An 18,938-nucleotide genomic window follows, 5' to 3' on the forward strand; every position below is an offset into this window, starting at 1 on the left:
GTGTTTTGTACCTGAAGCCCATCGATCTGCTCAGGGTCGCCAAGCTCTTAGATAAAGATATTCCTTTCTGTGCATAAATACTTTCGGTTCTTGGCATACCTGTGGGCTGACTCCCAAGGAAGCTTCCAGAAGCCGACGCTGCTACCCAGTATCAGGACCTCTGGTTGCAGTGGGAGGAACACCTCCTTTTTCGAGGACTCCGTTCGGGGATCAGTTCTGCCCCTCGCCTGACGGTAGGGCTCGCGGCAAGAGTGTCTGAGTCTCTATCTTGTCGTGCCTACAACAGAGAGAGCGAGCAACCAACCCTCCCAACGTCCCCCGCAATGAGGAGGAGACAGGGAAAGGCAGAGCTGGAAGTGAACTGGGAAGTTCCCAAGGAAGACACAAGGCCGACGCCCGCCTGACCAAGCGCTCCCTCCCCGTGGAGCCTCGGCCCTTGGGGAATGTTCTCGAGCTTCCACTGGAAGTCACTCAAAGAGCTCATTTTAAGTCAAACGCTCCCGAGTACACATTTCTTAGGGGCCCCATGCGTCTGTACCCGGTCTTCGCATGAGTGGAATTTGTGTAAATACGTCATTTTCACGGTGGCCAGTGTTTGACTTGTTGAGACAAGCCAGTCGTTTGTTACAGTTTCGAGAGTCGATCTGAGGATTCCGCGGTGAGATTTTGGTAGATAGTTCAATATTCTACCTTAGGCATATAGATATAAATGCAACAGGAGAAGCAGTGATAGCGAGAGATGACCAACCCTTCCCAATCAGCGCGGGGCGGTCACGTCCCCAGGGTTGCCGCAGGTAATAGGTGACCCCGAGCCCCATGGCCAGTCCCTGGCGCCCTTCCCTTCGCGGAGCTCCTCACCTCATGTGTGCTTCCCGCCCGTCTTTTCTAGAATGCTAGCAGTTACTCCGCAGCCATGACGGAGCCCAAGTCCGTATGCGTCTCGGTGGACGAGGTGGTCTCGGGGAACACGGAGGCCTCGGAGACCGACCTGCTGAACGGGCATCTGAGGAAGGTCGACAACAACCTCACGGAGGCCCAGCGCTTCTCGTCCCTGCCACGCAGGGCGGCTGTGAACATTGAATTCAAGGACCTCTCCTACTCGGTCCCCGAAGGTCCCTGGTGGAGGAAGAAAGGTAGGGAGGGCTGCTGTGCGGGGCGGGAGGAGGGGGCGGAGCCTGCGGGGGCGACGACAGGTGGGCGGAACCATCGGGGTCTGGAATTCAGGAGGCGGGAGCCTTCCCACTCCCATTGCTGCTACTGAAGCCAGTTTCTTTAATGGCTTTGTGGCCGACATGTCCTTGCCTCTAACGTGAACAGGCTGGATGAGAGGACTCCCGATTCACGGTGGCTCTCCGTCCTGGTATGATGACAGAGACTCTCGGTCGCGTCCGCGTGTGCTGGCTGCCTGTGTGGGCTCGGCCCTCTTCGCTGGGTGCCCTTGATGCTGGTCTCTCAAGAGGGGATGGTTTCTGACTGTTTTGGAGGGAAAGGAAGGCAGAGGCTCCCTCCCAAGTTGGAAGTGGTACAAAGTAGCCGGTGACCGAGCGCGGCCTCTCTGGCACCCAATCGTCTACATTATGAGTGGTGACAAGGGGCTATGAATAGACCATTGTCCAATGAGCTGCAGAAAGGACAACAGGACCGGGAGCTCTGGGGTTCGCCGTGGTTTGCTGTGTGTTCGGGGGGCGTGGTGGCCGACGCCGCTGTTTGGAGTTTCCTTAGGCACCTTGTATGCTCCTGTACTGGCTCTGGGTTTCCCAAGTGTGTGGAATTAATGCTTCCCTGAGCTGCTGTTTCTTTTTCCAGCCTGACCTATTTCTTCCCCTGGACCTTACCTCCCTGTGTCCCCCTGCTCCGAGCGCCCATCCTGCACCCCTCCTTCAGGCGGGTGGGGGGCCGGTTCGTAGAGGGCATGTCCCACGTCCCCCCAGGAACAGCAGCCCATGGGTTCTAATGAGCCGTTTACCAGGACAGGGACGTCTGTGAAGAATCTGGAACAAGGACAGTGACCCAGGTGCCGCTCCTCCTTTTCCAGGATGACCTAACACAACTTTTTTAGTGTTCATTTTCTTGTCTTTGCCCACTCTTCCCTTCCTTTTGTTCTCCTACTCCCTGGACGCTAAGCTGTTGAGATTGTTGGCGCGGACGCCCCGGGCTTCCTTGTAACCCCGGTGCTGGACCCTTGACGGACTGGCCCCTGGGACCTGCTCGCCACCCGGTTGCCGGAGGACTATGTCTGTTTGTACAACCGGGAACATGTCCTTAGTCTTATCAGTGGCCGCCCGCACGCTGCCATCGGATAGGCGCATTGTCAGAGCTTGCCGGCCAGTGTTGTAAGGCAAGCAAGCCTGTGGCGGGCTCAGGGTTGGGTCCGTCTGTGTGAGCCCGATGAAGTTTCAACACGGGCTTCCTCACAGCCTTTTCCTTCTCACAGTGAAAGAAAAAACTTAGGGAAAACCTCACCGAGCCACGAGGAGGGCCTCATTGCTTTGGCTTGGTTGGTCCAGACAGAGACTGTGGCGGGCCGGCGAGGGGCCGAGGTCGATTTTGGCACGTCTGGGACTTGTGGCTGCAGAAACGGCCACGAGGCTTGGATGGGTGTCCCTGACGGTGAAGGTGGCTTGCAGAGCAGACACGGGAGAAAATGGTGGAGAGAATCTCGGTTTGACATGGGACACAGCCAGTGTTCGCGGCCTGCAAAGTGGGGAACAGCATTTCCTGTTCAAGTAAGGGGCTTGTGGGTCCCATGCTCTCTCTGTGTTGGAACTGGTCGCGCTAATTGTCCAGGTCAGCCAGTGGTGACGGCCTCTTTATTAGTGAGGGAGGGGCCACGCCTGCCCCTCCCCAGCCGCCTCCTTGGAAGCTCCGCCCCGGTGGCCTCCAGACAGAAGCTTGCCCTACAGTAACCCTTGTGGGCTCTGGAGGGGAGGAGCAGGAAGTGGGCCCCGCGGGACCTGCCGGTGAGTCAGAGATGGTTGAGGCCAGAGAGGAAGAAGGGCAGCGTGGGCCTGCTGCGTCCCAGTTGCTGGCTTCTGCACCAGCGGGGCACGATCTGTCTGGCTTCCTTCCCTGCCCCCCCTTCAGCACCTGTTTCTGCTTTGCTCCCACAGCCCTTCCCTGGGGTGCTGGGTGCCCCATCATTTCCTCTGTTCTCGGTACCCTGAAATTCGGAACTTAGATGGCTTCCCCCTCCCCATGAATTTACGGTGGGAAATGCTTCTCCCTGAACAGAAAGGAAACAGAGCGGTGGAGGGGCTTGCCTGGGAACCTGAGCTCGCCAGCAGGGAGACGGCACTGCCCCCCCAGACTTGGTGCCCACAGGGTCTTGGCCCTGTGGCGTGGCGGGCTGGCTGCTCCATTAGGCTGCGAGCTGTAGCCAGGGAAACCCAGAGCTCCCCGTAGGCTCAGAACGTGGGGACCGTGTCTCCCCAACTAAGAGCCCCCCAGGACAAATCATAAAAGTAGGCGTGAAATTTGGAACCGGTCATCTGGGCTGCCCCGGGGGAGGTCACTGGGCGGGGACCTGCCGATCTGCCTTTCCCACCCCGATCTGCCTTTCCCACCCCGTTCACCACATTCTCACGGGTGAGCCCCCTCCTTCCTGGGGTCCCGCTCCTTTGCCCTCGGGGCGGGATCCTGTCCTGTCCTGTCCTCTGGCTGTTGGCGATTGCCGCGGCGCCCGGCCGAGATTCAGCTAAGCTGAGAAGTCAAACCCAGCCACTCCGCCGGCCCGTTTCTCACTGGGGCCGTTGCATGTCCGGCATCCCCTCTGTGAGAGGCCACGTGTGGCCAACCTTCGGGGCGAGGGCTCTTTCTCTTACTTCCTTCAGCACATTAGTTTCACTGACTTTCTTTTTTAAGGTTTATTTACTTCAGAGAGAGAAAGAGTAAGCGTGGGGTGGGGGGAGAGAGTCGAAGCAGGCTCCGCGGTGAGCGTGGAGCCCCACATGCAGCTCGATCTCGTGACCCTGAGATCATGACGGGGCTGGAACCCAGAGTCAGACGCTTCACCAACTGCACGGCCCAGGCGCCCTGTGGGGAGGGGGGTTTGTTTAAAATTCAGCTTTCTGTGTTGAGCTCCCCAGAGCCATCACGCTGGGCCTGGATGCCCTGGCATTTCCGGGACGTGAATTCCTGGAGGGCCCGGCTCCAGGGAGCCACAGTGATGGTGCAAGGTCAGAGCCAAGGCCGGACCCGCGGTCCGACTCCTGCTCCAGCTGGCTTCCCGTCACAGAGACACCGGGCCCCCTGTATGTTCCAGAGCAGCCCCTCCCTCCCACGGCTTTTCCCAGAACCCGGCGCTGGGACCCAGCTCGACGCAGAACGTGGTAGTCAAGCTTGGCCATGTGATTGGAATAATGTTAGAAACTCCTCCACGACCGTTTTAAAGAGAGCGTCCCAATCCTCGCAAGAAAGGTGGCAGCGTTGGGAAGCTCTCAGGCGCTGGTTCTTTAAAACCCTTAAGCGGGACGATTGCCAAGCATTGAATATGGCATCGAACAAACATCTCTACATTTTCAATTGTCGTAACATTTTCACCATATGATTAATGATGTCTTTGGAGGAAAAACCAGGTCATATAATAGATTCCTAGTAGAGAACATAATTGTGAAAGGAAGTGTTCTCGGGAGAACGAGTACACCCCAAGGATAATTTCACCGGCTTCTGATGTGGTAATTACTTCCCCCCAGGGAATGTACTCACATAGCACAAGCGGATGGGACAGATGATCTAGAAGTGTGGACATGAGCACACACAAGCCCCCATGTCGGGGACGTGTCGGGACGGTCTGGTCCGGAGGTCCTCATTCACCCTCACTGTGACTCACTTTGAAAGTGGCTTCTGTACCTGTAAAGAAGATACCGTGTTGGGAATGTTCAGGACCCCCGATTAAGAACAGAATCCCCATCACGAAATTCTCAGGGGAACATGCCACCGCGGAAGGTGACGGGGACATCTCACACTTAAGTAGCACTTGCTGGCTTTCAGGGCTGGGTCACACAGGCGCTGTCCTCAGGCTGTGACCCATCACGAGGAACAAGGAGAGAACTTGGGGTACCGGAGAGCAGTGCTCCCCAAGGAAACCCGGCTAGTTTCTGTCTGGAGAATTAAAGCCATGCATGGGGCCCCTTGGCTCAGGGGCCAACTCTGATTGGCCTCTCTCTCTCCCTGTGGGATGCATGAGGTTCCGAGATAGGCCCAGAGTCCCAGGGGCACAGAACATGGCAATGGAAAAGCGGGTCTGTACAATTTGGGGCCAGGGCCCAACGAGGAACCTGGTAAGCCCCTGGCCCCGAGGCCACGCACAATCAGACCACCGTGGCCTGGGGCTGTCGTGATCCATCTGATGAAGCCATTAGGCGGTGCCTCGACTCTCAACGCTGGTAGATGTCCCTTTTAACGGACCTGTGGGGATGCCAGTCCCCTTTGCCATTCCTAAGGACCCAGACAGGATCTCCTCGGCCTTGGGACAGGCTCCAGCTGTCCTGTCCCCTCACCGGGGAGGTGAGTTGCTGTGTATGGCTGCTTCCACATAAACGGGTGACATGATTCTTAGAAATTAACTACGCCTCCCATGATCACCTGGTGGCAGAATTCAGGTCGAGAAGGAAAGGAATCCTACCTGGGGCGCTAGAGAGTTTTCTCCACCACGCTGCGGCCTGGTACCCGTCTCAGCACCGTAATTCTGGTGCATGGACCAGCGTGTGGGCTCACTCTGAAACCCTACCTCTCAGCCTCCGCCTCGCTAAATAACCAGGAAGGACTTAGAACCTTCTGGGCGGATCCACATCGAATTATCCGTCCTGCTTTGCGTCTAAGCTTTAAAACGCATTCTTGAATTGAGTTTGCTTTCTCTTAATTTCCAAAGCTGCCTCCCAGGGCCCACAATGACAGACGGGCTAAAGTGAGTGGAATGTGCCACCAATAAATCCCTTTCAGGAATTCCATTAAGGGAAGACTGGATTCCAACCCGGGGCTGGCCGGCTCAGTGCAACCCACAGGGGCAGGGATGGGGAGGGAAGGTCGCAAGAGGAGGACTGTGGGGCTCTCGTGGTGGCTGTGGGCTCGCAGAAGTGTAGGGCTGCTCAGGTTCCGGGGGGTTCAGATAGCCTCCAGCACGAATGAATGAGTTTTGTGTGCTCCCTGGGAACCATCAGGCTAAAGTGGATTTTTGAGGGGTGGTAGGTACTAAAGAAGATGGTTTTTAATACTCTGCCTTTGTCTTTATTAGAGACGGTAGCTAGCCTTCTAGGGCAGTGGGATGAACCTATCTATACCTTGCTCCAAGGGCTCGTTGCTTGAGGCTGGGGCATTTACAAAGGAAGCCCAGTGGCCCTACGTTGCCATGGAGAGCCCAGACGCCAGAGCGCTCCTCTCTTCTCCTCTGGGGACAGTTCTTTGGTCCTCAGTCCTTGGTGGCTCCCTGGGGCAGGCAGGCAAGCCGCCCACTCAGGCCCTTTGGTGATGAGGTCTTCTGGAACAGTCTTGATCTTCTGCTTCGTGGGCTTTGAAAACATGTTGAGGATGGAACGGCTCTCCCGCAGAATCATAACGGAGGGGTGCATAGTGACCATGTTCAACACCAGAGGGGTGCTAGTTTCCAAGGAGAATGTTAACATCCAAGAGTCTCCATGCTCCCTTTCTGCAGCCGGCCTGGAAGCCCAGCCATCACCAGCTGGGACCTGCCATCAGGTGCCCAAGGACAAGGTGTGGCACCGTCAGGCTGACGGCCCCTGCAGACACAGCTTTGGTGGCCCAGCCAACACTGGCCTTGAGGTTTCCTTTCCTCCTCCGCTTCCATGTCGGCCACCCTGTCACTTTCCCTTCTGCGGCTTTTCTATTAGGGCACACTCACCTTTTGTCATTTTCCCAGAGTCCGCTTGTCCCTGAGCCATCTGGTCTCTTCGAGGAGACTTTGCAGCGCTGTGTCCTTCTCAGTGGGGCGCTGGTGCCACTGTCTCACTTTTTTAAAGGTATTGGTGCCACATTCGTTTTCACCTGCCAGGTGGGTGCCCTCCTGCCCTCCTTTAACACCCCAGAAACGCTCACATCTTGAGAACTGCACGTTCTTGAGCTCTAAACCCAAACCTAATCTGTCAAGGCAAAGAAATAACCCAAGGTGACATTTTGCTGAACCTGAAACCATTCCTGTTGTTTATCAATTGGCAGAAAGAAACGTCTAGTAACCATACACCCGTTCTTTTTGAGTTCAGTTCTGGAATCAACAGATTTGCTTATTTGAAGGAACAAAGGTAACCACGTGGTCAGGGTAAAGCCGACCTGCCCCATCCAGGAGTTTGGAGAAAGGGGGCGGGGCATTTTCTATCAAATCCAGGCTGGCCAGCTTCCAAAACCTTTTCCGGGAAGCTTCCGTTCCGATGAAATATATCTGATACTGAGTGTTTGGCTCATCCTACGAGAAGAGGCACCAAGAGGGGTTTTCAGAGTCAAGGGTGGAGGCTGGTGTGCCTGCAGGGGGGCCCCGTGACCCCCGCCGTTGGCTTCCCTTCTCACTCCGCAGCTGTGCGGTCAGCCACCTGTGGCTCTGTGGGGTAAACGGCATTCCGTGTCAACATCAGGACACGCCAGAGTGACTTCAAGATTCTTATTATGCCCAATTGAGACCTAGACTGAGAGTCCGAATCTTGGAGGCCCACGGGGCCTCTGAGCTCCCTTGGTCTGACCTCCCACCGGTGGAGCAACTCTTCTTGCCTCATCCCCGCCAACAGGATGCCAGCCTCTGTCTGGACACTTGCGACAACCAGGGACTGACATCTGCCCGGGTAGTCAGGTCGTCGCTCACCCAGTGTAGTTCTTAGAAAAGGCTTCTGTCTGTTGCGCTGAAACTGACTTTGAGTTCATCTGTTGATCCCAGTTCTGCTTTTTGGAGCTTCGCAAAAATACTTGCAGTCTTGGTCTTGAAATAAGCTCACAAATTAGGAAGAGAAAAGCCTCACCAAGTACAAAAAATAACCAAGTGCCTCAAGACCCAGGGTCACCTGAGAAGGAAAACGCAGAAGCACGGGCCCCTGGAGGGAAGGAGGCTCGAGTCCCACTTGGGACATGGGCATCACCATGGCACCCCTGGGGGCACGGTAGCAAGCAGAGCTCACGCTCTCCAGCCCTAAACTGAGGAGTGGGGCTTCGCAGACGAGGAGGATGTGAGGCCGTCTTTCTGTTTCTTTTATTGTCATAAGGCAACGAAAAGTCCCTTGCCTTCATGTTTCAGTGGACTATCTTGAAACTGAATCTTTTTAGCGGGAGTTTTATGGGATTTCTTAGTTGTTATTTCTGCCCTCCCACTTTTTTAGGAGAAGTGTTTTTTGTTTTGTTTTGTTTTTTTAATAAAAAGAAAACTGTCCCCTAAGCCCATGCTGTTGGCTTTAGCACACTGTCTCCTGGAGGGCTCACGGGAGGGTCATGGGGGCCTATCAGCACGGACATCTCACCCAGGAGTAAAGAAGGTTTCCAGGGAGACAGATCTCAGATTCAGGTTTAAACCTCAAGCCTTCACCTGTTTCTCAATGAGCTCCACCGAGAACTCACCTCCTTTTGTCATCTCCCAGGCCCACATCAAACTGTTCGAAACGTTCTTGCCTGTGACATACACAGCCCCAGGCCCTGGTGACAGCTGAGGCACCACAGGCCTCCCTGCCTCCCTGGCCAGGCGGTTCCCACATTTCCTACCTGGGCTAGGCTGGGGGAGGGGGCAGTTTCCTTTTCTGGCTTGGGTAGGAACTCTGGCCTCCTGGCTGGGGACTGGGCTGAGCATCTCTGCCCGCCCTCACCCTCCAGGATGGGGGTGTCCGGCCACCTGCCCTCCGCCTGCCCGCTCCCTCCCAGGGTTGCGAGACTGGCTTGTTACCAAAGAACGAATTCATTCTGGCCAATTTTCACCTGCGCCTTCTCGGCAAGGTGAGGCTCTGGCCGCCGGCCTAGAGGAGGCTCTTCAGCGGGCTTCAAACACGGAGTGAAAACCCATCCCTCTCCTCGGCTGGGCTGTGCCAAGGCCGACTCCGCAGGGGGCTGCCCCCGGGGGGTGAGGGGCGCGCTGGTCCCTGCGAGACGGCCGGCCGGCCGCACCTGCGCCCACATGCAGATCTGGCCGCGGGTCTGGTGGAGGCTGCCGGGAGGACGTCCGAGGATTTTCGCGTGCTTTGGGAACCGCGCCTTGGGAACCGCAGTTAGAGTCCTACATGGCCAGGGCCCTAGCGCGCGCGCAGATGCGGGCGGGGCAGGTGCGCGCCGCCGCGCGTGCGCAGTGGCTGCCGCCGCCGTGGCCGCCGCCCGCGCCGGGGTTACTATCGGTCAATGCTCGCGGGTAACCTCGGCGGCTCGGCGCGATTGGCTGCGCGCGGGGCGCTGTTGCTAAGCGGGAGCTGATGGCCGAGCGCTGGTGGGATGCTGCGCCCCCGGGGCGGCCGGGTCTCCGGGTCTCCGCATCCCGGGGCCCGGCGCCCCATTGCTGCTGGGACCCCGGGCGCGCCGACCCCGGACGCACAGACGCGGTGCCCGCCGGGGCCCGCGGAACACCGGCGCCGGGGCCGCGCGCGCCCCTTCCCGGAGCCTGGTTTCGCCTCCGGAGCGCGGCCGAAATGGAGCTGATGAAAGGAGAGAATCCTCGGGCGATGACGGTTATTTTGTCGGTTTAAGCACGACCCGGGGCTCCGGGACCAGCGCGCAGACATGGAGAAGGGCCATCCGCAGGGAAACGGCGGGTGTCCCGTGCAGAGTCTGCGCCCTGCCGGGCTTTCATCATCAGCCTGGGGAGGGTGCGCGAATTTTCCAGACTTCTATTGAAAGTGGAAGGTGGCGCCCTTAGGTCGTTCCCTTTGAGATGCCCGACTTCTGAATCCCTATAAAAGCTTCTTGTCTTGTTTTGTTTCAGGCTCACCCGCAGGTGGGGCGCTAAGAGGGTGGGGCCGGCAGGTTGGGCGGGAAGCACCTGGCCCCAGACCTGGCGCCCTCCCTACCTTCAGGTCAGTGTTTAAAAATGAGCAGGGCGGCCTCGGGAGTCCTGGAATTCCCCCTTAGGAATCCGGAGCGGGGTATCCAGTAAGCGGGCTGGAATCCGGAGGGCCCAGGCTGCTGAGTCACTTCCAGGCTGGGCGTCAGCCCGGCAAGAAGTAACAGCTGAACTTGACCCTGTGTTTGCTGGAGCATCTAGTACACGTGTTTCAGGGACCCACAAAGGTGATGGTAAATACAGCTTCTGCACCTGGACCTGGGAGTGCCAGTGGAATTGGGTGCCGTCCTTCACCCTCCCCCAGGACCAGGGCTTTCTCCGGACACATGCGGCTCTGGTTCCTTGGGGCTGCCTTTCCCTGTGTTATGAAACATTAAACACCATCACTCATGCTTTGCTCAACCTTTTGGGCTCCCGACCCAATGCAAGGAGACTAGGGACTAACGATTTTTCTCACAGTCTTGGGTTTTACTGCGTTGCTTATTTGATTCTGTGACTGTAGCGCTGACATTTTTGCAAACCGACAAAGGGACCTACAGAGCTCCCAAGTCTCTGAGGTTCGCTGGGTTGAAGGTAGAATGCACAGGAAGTCAGAGACGGTGGTGGGTAAGTTTCATCACCGTAAATTCTCTCTCACCTTTTCTGGGGGATTTGCTGGTATGGAGGGTAAAAACTTCTGCAAAGAGAAGGAAGCGCACATTTCTGATAACTGAGATGTCCTATTGTCGTGAACAGTAACCGTGCATGTTATGAACATAAGATCATGCCATATAAAAAGTCTGGTTGAAAAGTGGGGCGCCCAATGGACGTGCAAAGGAAGCTTGAGGGTTTCCTGTTTCTAAGAGCTTGTCCAGAAAGTGCCGGTGTCTTCAGTGGTGCGAGCAGTGAGCCTTCTAACCTAATCTGTGTCTGGTCCTGCTTCCCTTACGTTGTTAACCAATGTGCCACGTGCTCCGGGCCAAAGCGCCCCACTTTTCCTGCCTCTCATTTTTATCAGGCTCAGAGAGGAGGACGGTCACAACCCTCTTGATCTTTCTCTGTTCACAGGAATGTTCTGGGCGTCTCGATTTTGGAACTAGGTGTGTCTCAAGGGCTCCCCCTCCTGCTTGTCTCCAGACGGTTCTCTCGGAGGCCTCTGTTCCGGCGTAGCCGGGCACAACTACTCTCAGTGTTTGCGTGGTCTTGCCCTGCGTCGTGGCCCCTGCCAGGAGCCTACCTTGTCTCCCCAGGTGGGGGAAGCGTTCCCGCACCCATCCTTCCCTCTGCGGCTTGTGCCTCCGTGCCCTTCTGCCCCCACGGTCCTGGCACTCAGCATACCATTGTGTGTTTTTCTTTTTCTCCGTTTCCAAATGGAGACAATGCCAGTAACCCCTTATCCTTGGGATCCTGCCCTGGGCCTGGCTCCGTGGGCGCTCACTGCCAATGGAATGAATGGACTAGCCTAGGTCCCATAGAGGAGCACCGTAGAGGAACCTTCCATAGGTTCACCCTGGAAGAGATCGCGGGACAGCAGGAGCCTCGAGGAGGTGGGACGCTTGGACCGTCCCTCGCTGAATGGAGTCCATGTGCCACGTCTGGCCGACCACTTAGGAGCAGGGGCTGCCTGCTGTTTCCTTGGGTCGGCCCAGCCTGGGGCCTCACCTTACGGCATCCTGGAGGGGCAGGCTGGCGGGCTGGGTGGTGGTCAGTCTGGAATCTGGGCCAGGCCAGGCAGCCTGCTCTTGGATCCTGGGTCAACCCCTTATGAGCCACGTGACTTTGGGCCTCAGTCCCCACATCTGCGGAATGGGGTGAGGAGAGTACCGTCTTCAGGGGGCTGGAGCGGGGAATGGCTGAGGCTCACAGCCGGGTGCATTTCCGTGCCGTAGGACAGACTGCCCATGTGCTGGCTGCTAGGCTCTTGCTCTTGGCTCCATCGAGGATCTTACTCACAAATAAGAACAATGATACCAGCGTGTTTGTCTTCCTAGCAAACCCCACGGGAAGCTCTCCTTACCATTCCCTTGTGGCTCAGAGCAGCAAGGTCCCCTGTCCCCGCAGCAGACTGCCCTCCCTTACTGGGGACCCACGATCTCGCATCCCGACGCCCTGGGCTCTCTGCCCTGAGGAAGACCATTGACCAGCCCTGGGAATGTGCCCAGGGGAATTTCTGTGCTGTCCCTTCTCGAAGGCATCTGGGCTTCCTACTCACGGTTATTATCAGGACTGACCCCCATCCCTTCAGGGATGCGAGCAGGCACTTTCTTTAAGGCTCGTGTGTTTCCTGGGTGAGCTAGGCAGAACTTCCGTTATTTCTGGGGGGTCTTTCCAGAACGTCCTGCTCGCTGGCTGAAGCAGGTTGCGTCGATGACATTATTGACATGGAAGCGTCTACACTGCTGTGACAGGATGGACATTTCCACTGTAGGAACCGTGTTCCCGGCAACGTTACACTTCAGAATTCGGCTCAGGAGCGAGGTTCATGTCAGCTCTCTGGCAAGGGTGTGGGATGTAATCAGGTGCTGGACATGTTAGTCCTGTGGCTAGATTTTCATGGCTGCAAACTAGGGACTTTGTGCCTGCTGCTGGCGCACAGGCAGCTACGGTGGGGCCGGTGGCCTCTCAGGCGTGGGTGGTGATGGGCCGTGGTCTCAGCCTGGCGGCTGCATCACCAGCATATAAACCTTGTTCTTGCATTTGCAGACAGTAAGTGTGAAATCCTGTTAGGCAGTAGTTTTGTAAAAAAAAAAAAAAAAAATGCATGTTCCTTCCTTTGAGTCATAAGTGAATGGGTAACAAGGCGGAGGTTAAGACTAATTGGTTGATACTTGGGGCTTCGTGAGAATCTTCCTTTCTCCTTCTCTCTTCCTTTTAATAAAAGGACTGCAGGTCCAGCGCCTTCTAGCAACACACTGTCGGTGGAGGAGTGTTGGGCTTGGGAATGTGGGCTCCGGGATAAGGGCGTGTGTGTTCAAAGCCCCGCTCTACCACCTACGACCCGGGCAGCTGGGCGGGTTCCTGTCCCTCTCTGTGAAAGGCCATTGTCATCCCTTCATCGTCTCACCCATCTCATTGGATCAGATAACTTCATACATAGGAAGCACTATGCCCGACATGTAGTGTTGGTTTTGTTTGTTTTAAGATTTCATTTACTTGGAAGAAGAGAAAGAGTGGGGGGACATACAGAGGCAGAGGGAGAGAGACAGAATCCCAAGCAGACTCGTTTCTCTGTGTGGAGCCGGACACGGGGCTCGATCCCACGACCCTGACATCACAACCCGAGCCAAAACCACGAGCTGGAAGCTCAACCAACTGAGTCACCTGGGCCCCCCCCCCAGCATGTAGAGTTTAATAAACAGTAGCTACAATCCTTCTGAATGGTTATATATGTGTGATATAATAATAGGCAGGATCAAAGCTGTGTGGTTATCATTCTAAAACTAACTTTGCGGCAAAAATCGAGGCTTTAAACAGAAGGGCAGCCAAGCTGGTTCACGGTGACGTTCAGTGACGTGTCCCAGCTGTGAGCTGGCATGACCCTCACCTCGGCCCCAGGGGAGAGGGGAGGGGAGCCCCGTGCGACAGCCATGGTCACAGGTTCTAGGTCTTGTCTTGGAGGGAGGGCTGTGCCTGGGAAGCCACCTCGGGCTGTGAGGCTCCAGGTGGGTAGGCCAGGAGGCTGACGGCTTGCCTCGCTATGCCCCCACCGTCCTGTGGGGCACCGCATCCACGTTTCGATGACGGAACCGTGTAAGCGACAGGTTCAGAGTTCCTGCAGGGGCTGCGGAGACCCTGGCCGGGATGGAGGCCTTCTTGGCCGACCCCCGCGTCCCTCCTCTTTGTCCTTGGTCCCATGAAGCAGATCCGGTGACCACCCAGGCCCATGGCCACATTTCGTCAACTCCCTACACGAAAATGTTTCCTTCCTTCACGCGTGTGCCCTAAAGCCCTGTTTTGGGGAGAATGAGACACTGTGGTCAGAAGAGACTCTCCTAGGAGTGTGCACAGCTCTGGCGGCGGGTGCCCGTGGCCCTCGCTCCCCCGCATGACCCGGGGTGGGGGGCGAGAGTTGGGCAGCGGAGGAGGGGTGAAGTCAGCCGCTTTGTCAACTGTGTCAGTGGAGAGCAGGGGGTCTGGGGCCCGGGACAGCCTGGGAGGGCCACTTTCACCATCTGGCGTCCCTACACTCGGTGTGACAGCTTTGCCCACCTTCGTAAGTGACTGCCCCCCAGGACGCTGGGCAGCCGGGTTTCATGCAGACTCGTGCAAAATGGGCATTCTTCATTGTCATGTCAGTGAGCTCGCTGTCACCTGAAAAGGGAGGACACGTTGGGTCCGTGTTCCTGTTGGGGTTTTGGAAATCTATAGGGCTTTAGCGGGGTGGGACGAGGGTGCTGGGGCAGCTCCGTGTGCAGCACAGGGCCAGGCCCAGGCTTCTGAGCCCCACGTGGCCCGAGAGAGCCTCTCCGTCCCTGTTTTCCACTGGGGACTGAAAGCCCCCGTCCTCCGGGGCATCTCTGCAGGGAGAGCTGGCTTCAGGATGCTGGGTAAATTCAGCAAATTTATTATTCTTATTTTAAGGAGGACACGTTATATTTTTATCTTCATTTGATCTGGAGATTGGTGTTTTAGCACGTGTGTGTGCAAGCGTGCGTGCATGCGTGTGCTCGCTCGCTGGTTTGAGAGATCGTCTGTGCGGGATAAAGAAGGTAGGGTTTCCTCCTGCTTATGTGTCAAGCCCAGATAAAGGCTTTATCTGTTGTGAGCTCTGTCGCTGTTGGGTCCCTGCCCTGGTCAGTTCCACCGTGAAACTTAGAGCGAGGGCCGTGTGAAGGGACCTCGGTCCGCTGCAAGATCCCAGGCACAGGCCTCTGGTGGGAGAATGAGGCCAGAGTAGACATGATGCGGGGTGGAGGGGGGGGTTTGTGGGGCTGCAGGACAGGCTATGGGACCCCGAGCAGCTCCTCGCCCCTCCCGGTGCAGGGCTCCAACACGAGCCTACCCGAGCCATCTGTCAGTATTCAGCAATACTTGATCAGAATAAAGTCACATTTCCAAAATCCTCCGCACCAGCTCTAGGGACTCGGTAAGAAACATCGCTGGCCCAGTAATCAGTGCATTTACAGCCCTCCGAATCACGTTCCCTTCCGCGCTGCTTCCCCATAGACGCTGTCTTCCATTGCAATCCCCACTCCCTCTGCAGCAAAGAAACTGAGCGTCTTCCTTGAACTTGAGCGTCCTCCCTGGCTCACAGATGGTCGGTTCCGAGTCGCAGAATTGTAATTCGTGATTTTAAAAATCATCCTGGGAGCCCAGAGCGGGTCCTCAGGGTTGGAGCGTGAAGGCGTGATCCCAAGGCTTCTCCCCTCTGTGCCCAAGGGCAGGGGCTGTTAGGATGACGTCCATTTCCTTGACACAAAATAGTTGATGCTGTAAGTGTCTCCGTTGGAACAACCTTACAAGAGCTGGTGGTGACCTTTACCACTGGGGAAGCACCTGTGCGCGCAGAGAGCCTGGAGGCGGAGAAAACCCCCGGCTTGCTGGCAGAGCGGGTGTTTTGGAGAGCGGAGCTGACTTGGCGAGAGTCACACCAGCAGGGCCGAGTAGAAACCGGAGTGTGAACTCCCTCACTTCCCGACCTGCCAGCTGGGGGTGACTTCCAAGTCAGAAGACCTGTGCCTGGCAGTTCCTGGGTCCCCCAGTCATCGGCCCAGCCCTGCCCCGCAGGTGCAGATCAGACCGAGCCTGGGAGCTGTGTTTGCGGAACCTGGGTCCCCCGGACCCCCTCTGGAGCTCAATCCAGTCCCTTCTGACGCCCTGTGCTTTGTGCCAGAGCGGGTAGGATAGAGCAAAACTTGAGGATCAGAAGGGCTTTGGAAATTCATAGATGGAAAAGTCAAAGGAAATGGGATTTATGTGAAGACTTGACCCTTTTTATTGGCTTGTGGATAAACTTGATTTACAGAGAAGCGGTTGGGTTGGGGTTTTGAAGTCATGAAAGTTAGGAGGGAGCTGGAAAGTGGCCCTCTTTTCCAGCTGACTGCAGGTGTCCATAAAGGGATTACCCAGAGAGGGTTGCTGAAGCCCAGTTCCCTTTACGCTACTGCCCGCCCGACACTCTTGTGGACAGCAGGGTCCGTTCATTTGTGAGCGGGGCTTGCCTCGTTTCCCACAAGCCGGCACAGAGGAGGGACCAACTAGGGGACGGGAAGGGGTCAGGGCAGAGGGCAGAGCAGGAACAAAGGCTGTGGGTGCGGCCAGGAGAGACACATGAGCCTGGCAGGCACCCGGGGCCTCACCAGAGGCAGAGAAGAGGGAGACGCTGAGGGCTGGGATGTGGCCAGGCCGGGTGGGCCAGCCCGCCGGGAAAACCAGGCAATTCAAGCATTTTCCTATGACTTCCTGGGCTCCACCCGTCCTAGTGCACCTCCACAGCTGAGCGTCCCGGTGGAACTGGGGTGCACAAGCCGCAGGGGAACCCGTGCCCACACATCCTCTCCCTAGGAGCATCCTGGAGTTAGTTCAGGGACGTGGTCCTGGCAGGAAAGCCCTGAGAGCCCAGGGCGGGTGGGGGATGCAGCAGGCTGGCCGCGGGGGACAGGGGCGGGGCACAGGTCACTGTTCCAGGGACAGTGACCCCAACACCCGAGTGGCTCCCAGCAGCCACGGATATCCGCTTGGGCCACCCGGCGCTTCGAGGGAGTCCACATGGGGACTTTCACGGAGAAAGTCATCGATGGGTATAAAATAGCTTTGTGAAGGACGTATGGCTCTCGAGGCCTTTTCCACTTACGATACTGGCAGAACAATACGGCCGCCCTAATAAATTACCCGCGAACGAACCCTTGCATAAAGGGACCTCAGTTCCTGCCAGAAGTGTCCACGGAGCTGCGGGGCGAAGAGAAGCCTATCAGGCAAGGCGTCGACTCCCTGACGGCACGGAACGGGCCATCTCAAGAGCTTTTTTCCGTCTCTTTCTCGTGATTTCTGCCTACGGAGAGACTTGTCGTCTGGAGATCCAGTGACAGACGCTCTTGCTCGCCGGTGTAACCTGTATACGGAAGCTTGTATTTCTACGTGGGTATTTCTTTCCAAGTCAGGGAAAGGATGGAAAGGTTCGCAGAAGCCAGACTTCCAGAAAACGAAGGCCCCGGGCTGGCAGAGTTCGGTTTAAGGGAAATCACCCTTTGAGATCACACACCATCCCAGCCACATCCAAACTCATATCTCCTCTGCGTACATTTACTTTGTTCCGAGGGAGAAGGCGATGTATGATTGAGACGGTCGGTCCTAAAGCCTCCGCTTAGGATAAGTTAAGAAAAGGGGGGAGGGTGGCAAAGCCTGGGATTGTAAGACAGGAAACGTGACCATGGTTTTTAAACTACACTGGGAAAACCCCGTTCTACCTCAGAGCAAGCGGGAATATCTAAGGTAAGAGATGTGAGGCATTCTACACTCTCAAGAAATAATCTCTAGCCGACGTTTTTTCTGCTTCTTGGAGAGTTTGCTTCCTTCCCCATCGGAGTGATTTTCAGTGTAGAAAATGTTTGAACTTTTTCCCTATTCTCATGACAGGGGATAAAGCATGTACTCATCATTCAGCACATTTCTTTTCTTTTCTTTTTTTAAAGATTTTATTTATTTATTTGACAGACAGAGATCACAAGCAGGCAGAGAGGCAAGCAGAGAGAGAGGAGGAAGCAGGATCCTCGCTGAGCAGAGAGCCCGATGTGGGGCTTGATCCTAGGACCCTGGGATCATGACCTGAGCTGAAGGCAGAGGTTTAACCCACTCAGCCACCCAGGTGCCCCATTATTCAACAAATTTCTTATGAATTTTCTGTTACAAGCAAAGTATTTTTGCTAAGTGTTGGGGGTGGGGAATGTGGATAAAGCATGGCCCTCGAGGAGTTTAGGTTTCCCTGGGAGAGGGGTCATGGGGGGTGGGAGGGTGTGCGGGAAGGATCCTGGGAACTGGGAGCAGAGCGGGTGGCCATCAGCCCCACCGAGAAGAAGCTGGGGCAGGGGACGGATGTGTGATGAGCCCAGATCCCCAGAAAAGAAAGGGGTCAGAGCCGCTGGGATGGCCCCGCTGAGCGCCTGGCCATGGGGCTGAAGTTCTGGCTTCCCACCTGCTGGCTGCGGGACCGTGGGAAGGTTATTTAGCTCTCCATGCCTCGGTTCTCTCATCTGTAAAGTGGGGGCATTAGAGTACGTCCCACGGAGGGTGGTGTGGGAATCAGATACGTTAGTACGTGTGGGAGCCGAGGACAACACGGGGCCCAGCAAGCCTGGGGAAGCGCCGGCCGCTGCGGTCACCACCGTCCTGTCGCAGAAGCCGTTCCACGTCCAGAAAGAAGCAGGAGGCCTGGGACCGCAGGGCAGTGAGAGACAGAACAGAGGATTCCCCCTAAGGGAGGGCAGGCATGTGCGTGTCTGGGACGTGGAGTAGGATTCCTCACTGCAAGCCGAGGGACCTTGGACCATAGGGGACAATGGGAAGGACAACAGGAAGGGAGATACGTGGAAGGCGGTGTCATGAGCCCCTCTTGGGCAAATCACCTTTCTCCCGACTGGCACCCACCATGGGACTGGCCGGTGGTGTCGGCCACCCTGCTGGGGGGAACTGGCCGGGGGGATGGGGGAGTGTCATGCCTCAGGCCACATTTCGAAGGCATTTCAATGGTCAGGAGCCAGACTCAAACCCCCCTTGCTCTCCCTGTCCTGCTGGCTGCCTCACCGGTGTCTGTCCTCCTGGGGATGCCCGTGGGTGTCTTGCCCAGAGACGAGGACTACGGGCTGCCCGGGGCCTGGCAGTGGCCACTCTTAGGCTAGCTCCTGCGAAGGGCACTGAGGATGGGCACCGGGGCGTCCAGAGGGCAAGTCCGTCTGTCCAGGGCAGCGCCCCGTCTCTAGCCCGCTCCGGAGTTCTCCCTGTGGCCGCGCGTGGTCCTTACAGTTGACTGCTTGGGTCCCACGTGCTGTTGGCACAC

General features: G+C 56.7%; 1 protein-coding gene and 1 long non-coding RNA gene across 3 annotated transcripts in view; one reads left to right on the forward strand and one right to left on the reverse strand.

Moving 5' to 3' along the window:
- ABCG1 (ATP binding cassette subfamily G member 1) overlaps window positions 1-18,938 on the forward strand; it is a 53,957-nt gene that overhangs the window by 5,494 nt on the left and 29,525 nt on the right. For both annotated transcript variants that reach the window (XM_046002165.1, XM_046002166.1), the window contains exon 2: window positions 890-1,133. In XM_046002165.1, the coding sequence (XP_045858121.1) occupies window positions 890-1,133 (244 nt within the window). The remainder of the gene's footprint in view (window positions 1-889; window positions 1,134-18,938) is intronic.
- On the reverse strand, window positions 3,896-9,872 carry LOC123939971. The gene is made up of 3 exons (XR_006818019.1): window positions 9,085-9,872; window positions 4,705-4,848; window positions 3,896-4,032 (listed from the first exon to the last, which is right to left on the reverse strand). It is a non-coding gene; the product is annotated as an uncharacterized LOC123939971 (long non-coding RNA).

This window comes from Meles meles, chromosome 4 (assembly GCF_922984935.1).
Source record: "Meles meles chromosome 4, mMelMel3.1 paternal haplotype, whole genome shotgun sequence".
In the NCBI taxonomy this organism is placed as follows: Eukaryota; Metazoa; Chordata; class Mammalia; order Carnivora; family Mustelidae; genus Meles; species Meles meles.